The sequence below is a fragment of the Ctenocephalides felis genome, unplaced genomic scaffold, assembly GCF_003426905.1.
Source record: "Ctenocephalides felis isolate EL2017-DRISC unplaced genomic scaffold, ASM342690v1 CF-g0.4_SCAFFOLD_01886, whole genome shotgun sequence".
In the NCBI taxonomy this organism is placed as follows: domain Eukaryota; kingdom Metazoa; phylum Arthropoda; class Insecta; order Siphonaptera; family Pulicidae; genus Ctenocephalides; species Ctenocephalides felis.
In genome coordinates, this window is record NW_020538040.1 from 24,203,612 (window position 1) to 24,218,584 (window position 14,973).

The window sequence follows — 14,973 nt, forward strand, 5'->3', positions numbered from 1 at the left end:
TATGATTGCAGATGACAATGTTTATGAATGATGCTGGAGAATGAATTTTAAAGATCAATAGTTGCTGAAAATGCTATAAATTAATAAATGTGGTAATTAATTTTGAAGTTATAACTAGTTAGGTGAGTCTATTACTACCATTACTATTTGTTGTTTGCATTCAAAATCAAAAATGTGTTTGTGGTGTGGATCATAAGAAACAGTTGCTGATTATTGATGACATTGCTTGTAAATTGTTTATAATATAATTTTCTGCAGATGTGCATAACTTTTAATGCTATCTAAATTTGTTTATTGAATTAACCACTTAAATACCACGCTTAAAATTTAACCAGTTGTCTGGGGTGCTCTCATTGAACTGTGGACAAAACTATGTGTCTTTATTATAGCCTTCTAATATCTAGAAATTTTATGTTTTTTTTAACAAAAATTGCCATCTATATATCCAATAGTCAAAGATTTATATGCTTGACAAGTATATTCATCAAAACACAACATGCTTCCACTTTTTAAAAATTGTTTATTCAATTAAGTACTCGAATACCACAATTAATATTTATTCAGTGGATTGTGGTGCTCTCATTGAACTGTGCACAAATTTATGTGTTGTCACAATCGAGGTAAAATGCCACTTTTCAACAATTTACTTTAGTATAGCCTCAAAATATTTCAAATATCTAGAAATTTGAGTATATTTTATGTTTTTTTTATGCAAAAAATGCTATCAAAATATCCAATGGTCAAAGATTTGCATATATATGCAAGTATATTCGTCAAAACACAACATGCTTCCACTTTTTAAAAATTGTTTATTCAATTAAGTATTTGAATACCACAATTAATATTTATCCAGTTGACTGTGGTCCTTCCATTGAACTGTGCACAAAACTATGTGTCATCATAATCGAGGTAAAATACCACTTTACAACAACTTACTTTAGTATAGCCTCAAAACATTCTAAATATCTAGAAATTTGTTTTTTTAAGCAAAAATTGCCATCTAAATATCCAATGGTCAAAGATTTATATGCATGACAAGTATATTTGTCAATACACAAAGTTCTTCAACTTTTCCAAATTTGTTTATTCAAGTACTTGGATATCACAATTAATATTTATCCAGTTGACTGTGGTGCTCTCATTGAATTGTGCACTATACGTTGTCACAATCGAGGTAAAATGCCACTTTTCAACAATTTACTTTAGTATAGCCTCAAAATATTCTAAATATCTAGAAATTTGAGAATATTATGTATTTTGCTATCTAATATCCAATGGTTAAATATTTCTGTGCAAGTATACTTGTCAATACACAACATTTCCCCTCTTTTTCATGATGAGTACATTCGTCAGTCACAGTTAACTGGTTAAATCTAGTTTGAACAAGGAGTCAATAAGTGGATACATAGAATTCTGTAAAGGTATCTTTGAAATCTAATAAAAACTAATGTAATTAATAAGGTGGTTCATGCCAGGATAATTTTCAAATATTGTATGATATTTAACATTTTTTTTAAAAAGCATGTCTTTATATTTAGGAACGGAAACAATCAAATGCTTTATCATAGACCTGTAACCACTGTTTAGTGCAAAATTTGAAGCCATTGAGACAATTATATTTACAAAATAATAGTGCTTGGAGTCTGTTCTCGTGGAATAAGAACTTTTCTACTCTACTTTTTAATGTGGAAATGGAAATAGAAGGCTATAGAAATTAATTTTGAGTCAACTCGTATTGCTTCTTTCTTGTTAACATTATTATTGTTATCATATTCTTATTGTTAACATTATTATATACATTGCTTTATTAACAATTCACAGTTGATGGAATCTTTTGATTGATTTGATGATTTTCTAGTGAAGAAATTTGCAATTTGCAAATTTGCAATTTGGATTATAACTAGAGTAAGATATGAAAAAATTAAGTTCTCTTTCTTGAATATTTTTTGCACCAAAGGTGGCATGCATCTGTTTTGGTTTCATCAGCTTTACGTTCTGAGAAATTTATATTAAAATCTCTTACAATAATCACAGGACTCTTACAATAATCAGTTTTTTTGCCAGTTACGTCTTGTGAACAAAATTTGTGAACCTGCAATGGATAGTGGCAATGAAAATTGTGTAATAAATAATTTATTGTTCCTCATGTTTGCATTTGCTAAAATAGATAATGTCTCTAAATCTTCTTTATGTTGAAATAAATTGGAGTTTTAATAAGCAAATGTAATGTAAAGTGCATTATCAATATGACATTAATTTTTATTATTATTCCGAATTTTGTTATGTTGATATATTATCATGAAATCCAAATTTGTTATGAGGAGGTTCAATTTTCTAGTTAGTTAGTTACCTTATTATAATCTAATAATTCTTTTTAGTCTAATTACATCACTTTACTTCACTTCGTACAAAATTGATTGATATGCAACTGGTATATCAAATAAACAAAACAGTTTGTCTCCTGAAGATAACAATTCTCTGAATAAATGATTGGTAAATGAGCTCATTACTATTGAGAAAAGCCTGAATTCTTATATATTTCTTATTATAATATAGCATTTATGTGGATAGAATAGTTAGTCAAAGTTGTTTTTTTTAACAAAGTTAGTCAAAGTTGTTTTTTGTAAGAGTATAAAATTATCATTTTCTTCTTTATACATGTGTATCTTTTATGTAAATAATGTTAAAATTGGCATGAGTATTATATTCATGTATATACATTCAAATAGAATTCAAAGTTATATACTAGTTATTCGAAGACAATACTAACTACTAAAATATTTATGGTTTTGTTTTTATTAATACAGTAAAATGTAGTTTTTTTGTATTATTACTCTTCATAAAATAAAGTGTTTCAGATAAAATACCAACTAGATTATATGAATAAATATCTCTGCATTTTTCTAACTGTGTTTTTTATTTCTTTCAGATGGAGTTTGGAATATGGAACATTCAAGGAAATTTATGGTCTGCAAATACAATTGCTTATTCCAATGCTCCAGCTTTGTATGCAAACAGAATTCCACAATTTCCATTCCATAATGCTCAAATTTCAGCTCTGCCTGAAATATTCAAAACAAATTCCTCTAGAACAATAAATGCTGAAAATGAAGGGCAGCAAAGTGAATTTGAATCAAATGATTCCAGCAGTCATTCTAATATATCTCAACAACAAAGAGAAACTCAGGCTGAACCCAATACTGATAATGACAATGCTGCAGATTTCATAAATAATTTTGGACTAAACAATTTCAAGATTGAAAATTTTGCTTTTATAAACCAACAATTCAATCCAGTATATAGTTTGATGTTGAACCATTTTAATCAGCAACAAGAATTTTCAAATTCTGAAAATGAAATAGATGAGACACAAGCCGAAGATGGTTATAATGAAAGTAATTTATCTAAAAATGATGCATTCGAATGTACAGTGTGTCAGACTGTTCTGAAAAGCAATGAGGAGCTTCAAAGACATCTCGAAGTCAAGCATTTTAATAATGAAGTTGTGGTTTCTACAAGATCGTTTGTTCAAAATGAATCAACCATTGATGGAAAACTTTATAATGAAAATTCTAATAGTTCAACAAAGCGTCAGGACCGGTTATCCTTGCAGAGGGTATGTAAGGTATTTTATAAATCTGTTTGTTATTTTTATAAAATTGATTGTGGTGATTTAATACTTTTGTGCTGCACAATTTTTATGGATTCATATTAAATGATAATTCTTCATTGTAGGTCAGATATGAAAGAGAAGAATATCGTTGTACATTATGCCCTTACACCTGCACGATTGAAAAAGCATTTTACAGACATCTCAGGTAAATATTATTTTATATATTATATTATATTATATTATGAAAATAATATTATAATTGATATTTAGTAGCATCATTATGTAATTAGTATAAAATGGTTTTCCCTTGGTGTTCTACAAATTTTGGTATTTGCAACACATATTTCGCTTTTGTTTTAACTTTACTGTTAATAAAAACATATTTTTATAATTAAAAAAACTGTATACAATTTATTCAATTATAGATGAATCAAATAGAATTTTTTTATATTCTAAAAAATCATGTTTTTTTAAATCATCATAAATATGTTCATCTAAGTTCTACTCACAATCCCTGGAATATTGTTTTTTGCTTCTTGGAATATTAGTTTTAAATATAATGATTAATTTAATACAAATACATCTGCGACATTATCTGTTTCACTGATCAAGTCTCCGAAGCACAGGTAACAGCTTTGTTTAGCAGCAGAAAGAACTTACATACATGTTTGGCATTGTCGGCAGTATTTTGGGGTCATTGGTGGTTCCTACAATATATATATATATATATATATATATATATATACATGTGTGATTTTTTGAAAATTATGCAATATATGTGATTAAGTGAAGATACAGTAGTACATTACAGTAATTACGTTTGTATTTTACAGGGCACATTCAAATGATTCAAATGATACTACAAAAACAGGTTTTACACCTAGAATCTCCTGTGTGATTTGTGGTAAGGACCGTACAAGTGAAAATGAAATGTTAAAGCATATGCAAAAACATAAGGATAATCGTCATTTTTGTTGTGATATTTGTGTTTTTCGAACCGTACAACTCAAAAAGGTAAGCATACGATTAAATATGATTATACAAAATAAAAATTTGTAACAATACTTATTAATTTGTTAAAAATATATCTAAAATACGTATATTATAAAAATACATATTAATTTTTTAAATAAAAAAATACTTATATCATAAAAATACCTAAAAATTTGTTTAAAAAAAATACTCATATCATAAAAGTACCTAAAAACTTGTTTGAAAAAAGTACTTCTAATATAAAAACACTTACATTATACAAAATTTGTTAAATAAAATAAAAATTAAATTCAAATAAAAAATGAATTTTAAAAATACTTATATATAAACTAAAAATAATAAAAATAAATAAATATATAATAAAAATGAATTAAATAATAAATAAATAATAATAAATTAATTATATAAATAAATTAAATAAAAAACTGAAAATACAGTTGATTGTTAACAATTCTGCAACTTATACAAGCTTGTATGAAAAGGATTAATATTATCTTTATTTTAATATAAAAAACGTTCATTTTTATATATCTTTTACAATTTGTAGTTGATTCAACATAGAAGAATGCACACAGGTGAAAAACCTCACTTGTGTCCACACTGCATTTATCGAAGTGCGAGACGAGATAATCTGCGTTCTCATGTTCGTAGGGTTCATAAAAAAGACAATTTATTTTGCGACACTTTTTCTCCTCGTGGTTTTATGTTATCGTCCAAAGCTAGAGATATCAATAAGGAATAAGAGCTGATGTAGAAAAATCCGTATTATATGATTTTTCTTATGCGAACTGTGATTGTTACAGTAGACTCGCGATAGTCCGACAAATACTTTATAAGGAATAATGCCATGGCAATTAATTTTTAGCTATTTGGAATAAGAATTCTTTTTAATCCCAGAAAAATCAAAATACAATATGACTATCAAATTATATACCATACAATATAATTCAAGAGGCAGAATAAATGTATTTGATTGGGTAAGATTTGGTAAAATTGAAATTGAATTTTTTTTTTAAATTTATACTTGATTTATGTTCAAAACGGATGAAGAAAATATTATTTTTTTATTCATTAGCAGTGCTTCTTATAAAGCCTTGTGATAAATACAGTGGTACTCCGACTTACGAGTGACCCCTCATACGAGTGTTTTGAGATATGAGTCTACAAAAGAGCGATTCGTCGCTTCGAGAAACGAGCAAAATTTAAGATACCGACTTTGAGTTAGTAAGGTTTTTCTAGAAAAGTGTTAATGGCAAAATGAAAACAAAAACTAGCTGTAAGTGGAATTCTGTCTTAAGGCAATTAAGGCATCGTGCCTTAAGGCAAATTGCTGGAACTTCCCGTACCAAAAATTATTTAAAGGATTAACTTTTTTGAAAAAATTTTACTTCGAAAAAATTAGATTTTTGAGAAACTATAAATCTGACAAAAAATTATTTTTCTCAATTTTTTTTTTTTTGAAAAAAAAAATGTTTTCTTTATTTTGACATATTTTGAAAGATCTAAACTTTTTTTGAAAGCAATCGTACTGCTTTATCTGCATAAAGACGAAATATCAAACCGCGTAAGGGCCGCGTCGACGTCTAACGCGTAAACATTGGTACGGAACCCATAGGAATGTAAACCAAAATTATATTTATTGTTAAAATCTCTATAAAATATCTGATAATTTGATGTGCATATGTCTAATGATCATTTTTGACCGCCGAATGGGATTTTTTTTTACTTTTTGCATTAGATCTCCTAAACCGCTAGACCTGTCTTTATGAAAATTTGATCGGTTCTTCACCTTGTCAATATTATTAATATGTTTTTTAAATTATTAAAATCGGACGCTCCGTTCTCTTAAAAACTGAGTTACCGTTTTCGGCACTTTTTGCCCCGTATTTTCGGAATGGCTAGACCTGACTTTGCCAAAAACTAATCAGCACGTCTCCTTATCAATACAAATCGAATGTTTTTTGAATTATTCAAATCGGTTGATCGGTGTTCCCGAAATCGTCGACGAAAATTTGTATCCGCACATACATACACACACGCACACACACACACACACACACATCCATTTTTTCTAAGGTATGCCAAAATATTCAGAAACCTTTGAAACGTCGAGAAATGTAAAAATTTTCATTTTCGATTTTTTTGCGATTACTATAACTTACCCTACGGGAAGTTAAAAAGCCAGTTGTAACAACGATTTTCTTATCATAGAAGTATTTATGATAGTAAATTATTTTATAGTCAGTCATTTATAACATTACAATTATACATTAATATTAATTATTAAGTAACGATTTACACATGCAAATTAATTGAGCATTATTTTAACGATTGAAATTTTGACTACGCATTAATAGTGATTGTACAACTATAAATCTTGAGTTTGCGTTTTTTTTTACAAAATATTACTTACTTTTATAACTATGTGTTGTCTAAAGAAAAGGGCTATGTATCTTGAATTAAAGAATAAAATTATTGTAAAATATTGGAATGGTTCTAAAGATTTGTGAATGAAAATCTCCCCGAAAAAGTTAAAACAACTTGTTTATGGTAGTTGTTCAACGAATATTATGTATGGACAGGAACCAACAATAATTAAATTAATGTGTTAGAACGAAATAATGGTATTGCAATGATTTATATGGAAAAACTTATTTCGAGATGCCAGCGATTGGACATACGAGCGTGGTTACGGAACGAATGAAACTCGTATGTTGGGGTACCACTGTTATTGTGATGTTACCCAAGTCAAATAACTAAATGAATTTGGATTAACGTGATTCTACTGTGTGTTGTTTATAGTGATTTTAAAATGTCACACTGGTTCGATAATAATATATAGTTTACAATTTTTATATTGTTCTGTTGATAACTGAATTTAAGCTATTATAAGAATTTGAGCTGAATGTTCCTATTTTATATGTAGTTAAATTTTTGATATTTTAAATATTTTTATACGGGTTATCAGTATGTGAATTGTTAAGAAGTATCTATTATCTGTTAATTTTCTGGTATGGGCACTACAATTTTAAACAATAGATTAAATTGACATATGGCATATAATGTGAAGCATAATTTTCAAAATAGATTGAAATAATGCAATGCAATTTTACTTTTCTGTTCTTCGAAATCTATTTGTGTCCTGTTTCAATTTATTCTATGTAATATAAAATTTTATTGTATATGTAAATATGCCAAAACCTTTATACCTACTATTTTGTGATCTGGTTTTGCATGTGATGAATCATCCAATGTTTCTCAGCGAAATGGTAAATATATTTTTAATTACCCTCTTCTTGATACAATGTATTTATCACGATTAAATATATTTTAACTCAAAAAAACTTGAGAAACATTTGATAGATTATCTGTATTAACTATTTTTAAGTTAAATTAGGCAAAGACTGAATATTAACAATGGGTGCTATTGTGGCATGCTCGATAAAATTGAAGAAATTTTGATCGAATCGACTGACAAAGGGTTTTTTTTTAGTCCAATATTAAATTAATTAGACGTTATTTTGTTATAATATGATATTGATTGCTAAATTTATATAGCAATTTGCAATATTGATATCTAACAATAATTCCCTTTTAAATAGTATGTAGTAGAATGTAAGTTTCTATAATAATTATAATTTAATTATTCTACTATATTTGAATGAATTCTAAAATACTTTTATCGTTATTACATGTCTATTCTATTTTATGTTGCTATGTTCTATATATTCTTTTTGTTAGACGTATTTAAAAGTAATATTCTATTTTTCAATTACTAACATGCACTGTTAAAAAGAAATCCTTTAATTCTAGCCTATATGTAATAAATATTTACTTATGGATGTTCTTATAAAATTCCAATTGAAGTAAATTAAAACATTGTAGTGATTAATAAATGTCGATATTACTTATACTATGATATATATGCATAATTTTAACGGAATGTGATATTTTGAAAGACTTATAAATGCTGAAATATTTCCTCTCAGCATTATAATAAATAAAATGAAATGTAATGGTTCAATGGTTGAACAATGTAATTTTAATAATGCTATTTCAAGTTTTATGTATTAAAATTCATAACTGTCAACAGTGGGTTGTATTATTTTTTTAATAATATATAATTTCATATATTCTTCCTGAATAATTAAGATATGATTTTTGATTATAAAATTCTAATACAAAACGTTTGATATAAATATACATATATTATGATAATGCTAATTTTGAGGCATAATTTTGTCTTTATATATGATATACTTATATGGAATTAAAAAGTATTATAAAACATACTTTCTATGAGTGACTCGGGATCACTTAGTAAGGTCACTGACCCCCATTCATAATCCTTTAACGAAACTATAAAAAATAACATTGTATAACAGGTTACATATGAATAAACAATTTAATTATATATAATAATCATCATAATAAATTAATTAGTTAAATTATATAAAATTGAAACGACATTTGGTTGATCCTATATAACAGAGGAGATGTAATTATCTAGCCAGTTTTCAAATTGCTTCAGGTTTAAGTCGATCTGAAATGAGAAATTGGTTCATCATAAAACATATGCGACGCACAACATTTTTTGTATAAAACTAATATTATATTAATGTTAGGGTGGTTTTTAATATGCGGACTTTAAAATAGTTCACACTCCAATCAAAGTTTCTGAGTTCTTCTTCCTAAGTAAATACTTTATTTTATAAAATATATCAAATTTTTGTTGTAATTTTTTTTATTTATGATCAATAAAAGCAAATACAATGTTATTCTCAAAATACTTGTTTCTAAGTTATAAAAATCTAAAAAACAAATGGAATTTAATACCCATGTTCAGTGGCGTCGGAACCGTGTGGGCTGTGTGGGCTTGAGCCCACCCATGAATTTTGATGGGGGGGCTCAGCCCACCCATCAATCTCAAAAAATTATATGGGCTAATATCTCTATAAAAAAACGAGACCACTGGCTGCCTATCTAAAAAAAAAAAAAAAAAAACGAGCCCACCCATCAAAAATTTGGTTCCGACGCCACTGCCCATGTTATTTCCATAAGAAACTTTGGGCGGAGTGCTCGAACCCCGCGAGAGTTATATGTTTTTTTTATTTTATTTTTACATCTATCTGGTTAAATATTATAGTAACTAATAATAATTATTGATTTCTTAGATATAATACATAAATATATGGTATATGGTCTACGACACTCTAAATGGGTCAAAATAGAATTTTTCAAAGTTCAAACCTTTGGATCAATTCACGGGACATCAGAATTCATTTTAGAGGTATGGTTTGTTGACCTTCCCTAATATATAGAATATATCAAGCCAATTCGTCGAATTAAAAATTGATTTTTAATTCCTTATTTACATTTCGTTCTTGATGCGTGTCATCATTCACTAAATCTGAATTACAATATTTGTTTTGTATGCACAATGAATACAATTATTAAAAATCATTTAAACAATCAATAATAAATATACATACTTTACTTACACTAAATCAGGAAAAACCAAAACACTAATTTTCAAATAATAATGTTTCTTAAGAAAAACAATTTAATAACATTAACACTATTTAATTGTTAATTTAAAAAAATAATAATAATATTGTTTCAAATTTTGTGTTTTGTGTAATCTAGATTTACCGAATAATGACACACATGTGTTGAAACGTTAAAGAATTGAAAATCAATCTACAATTTTTATTCTGATGATTTGGCTGTTGTTTATATGTTTCAATAGGGCAGGTCAGTGAACTGAGTTAAACTCCAACTCGTAGAAGTTAGAATGAGAGATTTTCCAGTGCCATTTCACACTGCAGTGCCCGAGATGGGCATATTTTCAAATGGAAACTAATTTTAATTTATATTTCCAAGTGAACATGGACATCGCTACACAATCGCACGATATCGTGACTCTTGTTAGTATAAATTGTCTCAAGTTTATGTTCATCGATGAATGATAATTCGATAATGAACTAGTGGTGCATGGCATCGTGCCTTAAGGCAAATTGCTGGAACTTTCCGTACCAAAAATTATTATTTTTTTTAAAAAGATTAAATTTTTTTTTAAAACTTTCGAAAGTTTTGAACTTTTTTTCAAAGCAATCGTGCTGCTTTACCTGCATGGAGACGATATATCGAAGCGCGTAAGCGTTGCGTCCCCGTCTAATGGATAAACGATGTTACGGAACCCATAGAAATGTTACCAAAATTTATATTTACGTATTATCAAAATCTCCATAAAATATCTGATAATTTGTTGTGCCTTTGTCTAATGATCATGGCACTTTTTTTTAACTTTTTTTACTAGATCTCCGAAACCGCTAGACTTCCCAAAAATTTAACCAGTTGTCAATATAAGTAAAATGTTTTTTGAATTTTTAAAATCGGACGCTTCGTTCTTTTAAAAACTGAGTTAACCTTTTGGAAACTTTTTGCCCCGTATCTTCGAAACGGCTAGACCTGACTTTACTAAAAACTAATCAGCACGTCTCCTTATCAATACGAATCGAATGTTTTTTTGAATAATTAAAATCGGCTGAACCGTGTTTCCTAAATCGTCGACGAAAATTTGTATCCGCACACACACACACATACATCCATTTTTGTAAGGCATTCCAAAATGTTCAGAAACCTCTAAAACGTAAAGATATATAAAAATTTTCATTTTTGTTTTTTTTTGCGATTACTATAACTTACCCTACGGGAAGTTAAAAATGGGTGTTAATCGACGTTTAAAAATTCTTACCTCATTAATGCTATTCACAGCCAAAGGAGTGGGAGCCGGTATGATTCCTTCCCCCCAAATGTATGATAAGCCCATTTCGCAGACCCATATTGCCGCCACTGCGTCGTGGCGCGTTACAAGCTCAGAATAACGTAGACGGCAATGGGCTTCCGATAGACGAGTTATGCACTGCACTGCACGCACTGGCATCATTTCTAAAACCATTAACTGAATATTAGGAATATTTTCTAAAAATACACTAAAAACGTCCAAAAAGTTTCGATGATTAACACAAAAAATAATTAAATAAAATTAGAACATGATGGAATTTTCCGTCAGGGGAAGGAAACAAGTCTAGATATTGTTTAACCCCTTCCAGTGTGTGACTTTTCAAGATTTATCACTCTGAATTATAAGAAATCTATTTTTATTATTTAAATATATTTTTATTGATAGTAATTGAAAAATCTTTTGTGTAATACTTGGTCGATTTGCTGGCTCGTACAGCAGTGTCACTTCTGCGGAAAACACCGCGTAGTGAAAGGGTTAATAAATTAAAATTTCAAATCTAAATAAAAACATACTGAACTTTCATTATAATATTTTTTTAAGTGAAAATTTTATAAAATTTAATTGAATAGATTTTAAAAAAGCATTAATGCATGGTCATAATCATAATCTTTTATTTCAATAATAACTTAATTGGCTGAATTTGAAAGTATTACATGCATATTATTGCACATGGCGCACATTCATGCATGGACTTCGTCATATTTCGAACGGGTTTCAACGTGCATACATACCTACATACTACGCATGCATATACTATTACATATACATACTTTTTTTTTTTAAATGTACCATAATGATTAGCTCTCGACTACTAAAGATATAACCAAGTTTTCTTATTTTGAGACTATTTGCCCTGCGGAAAGTAAAAAAGTTTAAATTGAGATGATTGTCAACATGCATAAAGTTACCAGGTTTTCACTTGGAAATATAGTAGTAGTAATATGTTTCCAAGTGAAAATAGCCGTTCCGCAGAATTGCTGCATCAATAAAATGGATGATCACTATTACAGAAATTGTAATAATAATATTCGTCACATAGAGAGAGGACAACTGTTTTAATTGTCATCTATAAAACCAACGTAGATAGCTAGGTCAAATCACTACAACAGCTTATAGAACCCTTAACTTCTTATTTCTGTTCAGATAATAATAATAAAAGAAGAATTATTTGATTTTTTCATAATATTATATATCTCATGTAATGTTACCCTTCCGCTTTTTATGTAATTTGTGCGCAAACCTTTTTTTTAAATATTTATTAAATGTTCATTATTCACATTACAAACCTTGTCTGGTTCTCCTAGTAGCCATAAAGTACATTCGTATTAATTTTTCGGCTTCTTTGCTAATGCTTACAGTGATGAGTCTTGCCTTTTCTACATATTCTATAATTTCTTGGTCACTTAATTCTATGCTTTGCAGGAAATTATTTTCTGGTGTTCCTATTACTGATTTTAGACTATACTCGGCCATAACTTCACTATTTGTGCATTCACATGGCAGACATATCCCGAATAAACTACAGTTAAAAATGATTTTGATTCGAATAAATAAATAATTTTATTTCCTCATAATTTAAAAAGAAAAGAGAATTTTAAATATTTAATATGAAAAATAAACTTAAACGCCTGAGGCTAATTTTTATTTGGAACTGACATTCAGAATTATTGTGCTATTTTTATATTTTCCAATTTTTGGTACATATAATATAAATAATTACACAATAGTCTCTATTTTAGGCTTCTTAGATATATATTTTTTTCAAATATGCTAACATATTTATTTATCCTTGCGGTAAATATTTAATTTTACTAATAATTTCAAACAGATCTCGCGATTTGAAGCTATGCAGATTTGTAGTGTAAACCGTTACTGAGAACCGAGCAATATTTTATGGATCGGTATAAAAACTTCACGGTTTAATATAAATATATATATATATATAGACCATTTTTTGGAGATTGAGGTAATCACTCACTTTAGTATAGCTCTGAATTGTGGCTTTCCGACTATTGTAGATGGAGTAGCCCAGTAAGACCATAAAGCAGCTTCTATCGGAAAATGTAGATTTCCGTATTCTTCATCTGAATTTTTGTTAGAAATTTTGACCGATCCTGATTCTATGGCTGAAAATAAAACTATGTGAGTTATGTACATATATATACAGTCAATCTTTTGTTAATATAGTGAGTGCGTACCGCGTAGTATGGAAACCGTGTTAGAAGAAACTTGAGTTTCACATACTATCCAGGCTACTAATTCGTAGTGCGTTCTATTGAATCTGGATATCGCGTTGTATGGAAACTGTGATATGAGAAACTCAGAATCAGTACAAATCACAGCAATTCTACCGCGTTATATGGAGATCAATAAATATAGAAGCGTGATAAATTATAAATTGTTTTTATTGAATTGATGAGTTCATATAAAATATGTTAAAACGGAAATGTTTTCACTGTATTGAATAGTTTATAAGAGAACATGATACAGAATAAAACAAAAGCTAAACTAAAAAACTTTTTTCCAATAAAAAAAATTTCAAGCGGATTTATTTGTAGAAAGACTAAACAGCTATGATATAAACTGATATGCTTATATAAACATATTGTAAATGATGAAATAGTCGGTAGTAAAGCATATATTAACACTAAACCTACCAACGCCGGTCAAAATGACCGATTCAAACTTTGTATATAATTTAGACATTTTTAAACGTTAAAATACCATTATCAAACTATATGACAATTCTTAAAATATATTAATGATATTTTCTTCACTCTTTGATTTCAGTTATTTTTTCTATTTTTCGAAAAATAATTGTTATATGGCCGAACTACCGTGGTCGGACAATTTGACCCGTAGCAAATAATATTATTTTGGTTATTGTTTCCGTCGAAATGTATGTGCGGATTCATACAAAATATACCAAATAAACCAGCCATATTTAAAATAAAGTTCTCGATGGAGTATGCATGCAGTCAATAATAAATATATAATAAATGGGTTTCCTTATTTGGGAAATAACAATAAAAGAAAATGTTCAATTCTTTAATTGGATAGTTCGTAGTTCTGAAACTGATTAATTATTCATTTTGATGTATTTCGTATAAATCAAATTTCATTACTCTCACTGTGTATAAAAATAAACTAAAAAGAAGCTTATCCCAAGTTTCAAAAAAAAATCAATAGAAAAAGGAGAAAGCAGCAAATATGTAGGGAAAACTATTAGTTTTTGTATTAGTATATTGTTTAGTGAAAATGTGGCAGACTAGAAGGCTAAGATATGTAATATGAAGTTGATAACTTGTAGATGGCTAGAATTTTGATCCTAGCTGGATAAATGCGTAAATTGTGTATAGAGTGTAAAAACATTTTTAGGCGTGAATTTTTCTTAGTCATTTTTTTAAACTCGATTTTGCATATTCAAAATCTCGAGAAAATCTAGTTTTTATCAACACTGTCCATTAGTTTGGCTTTGTCCATTTGTTTGGACGGAAAATTTGTCAAATAAAATTATGTGAAAATTACGAAACAACAATTATATTTGCGTCAAAATAAT

General features: G+C 28.1%; 1 protein-coding gene across 2 annotated transcripts; it reads left to right on the forward strand.

Annotated features, from left to right (window-relative positions):
* Positions 1-31: 31 nt before the first annotated feature.
* Positions 32-13,461, forward strand: LOC113378094 (RE1-silencing transcription factor-like). 2 transcript variants are annotated; one of them, XM_026618609.1, is made up of 5 exons: positions 32-122; positions 2,930-3,625; positions 3,736-3,818; positions 4,447-4,627; positions 13,433-13,461. In XM_026618609.1, exons 2-5 carry the CDS (start codon positions 2,930-2,932, stop codon positions 13,439-13,441), a joined length of 969 nt encoding a protein of 322 aa, XP_026474394.1. In that variant the 5' UTR covers positions 32-122; the 3' UTR covers positions 13,442-13,461. The 2 variants fall into 2 exon arrangements, with proteins under 2 accessions (XP_026474394.1, XP_026474393.1); XM_026618608.1 differs by lacking the exon at positions 13,433-13,461 and adding an exon at positions 5,154-5,670 and having other exon boundaries at positions 2,930-3,616.
* The last annotated feature ends 1,512 nt before the right edge of the window (positions 13,462-14,973 follow it).

What these genes read in the sequence shown, in the direction of transcription:
- LOC113378094 (XM_026618608.1), top strand. Translation starts at nt 2,930, where the DNA reads ATGGAGTTTGGAATATGGAACATTCAAGGAAATTTATGGTCTGCAAAT. An exon ending in GCATTTTACAGACATCTCAG is followed by an intron (nt 3,819 to 4,446) that starts GTAAATATTATT and finishes TGTATTTTACAG; the next exon opens with GGCACATTCAAATGATTCAA. An exon ending in GAACCGTACAACTCAAAAAG is followed by an intron (nt 4,628 to 5,153) that starts GTAAGCATACGA and finishes TACAATTTGTAG; the next exon opens with TTGATTCAACATAGAAGAAT.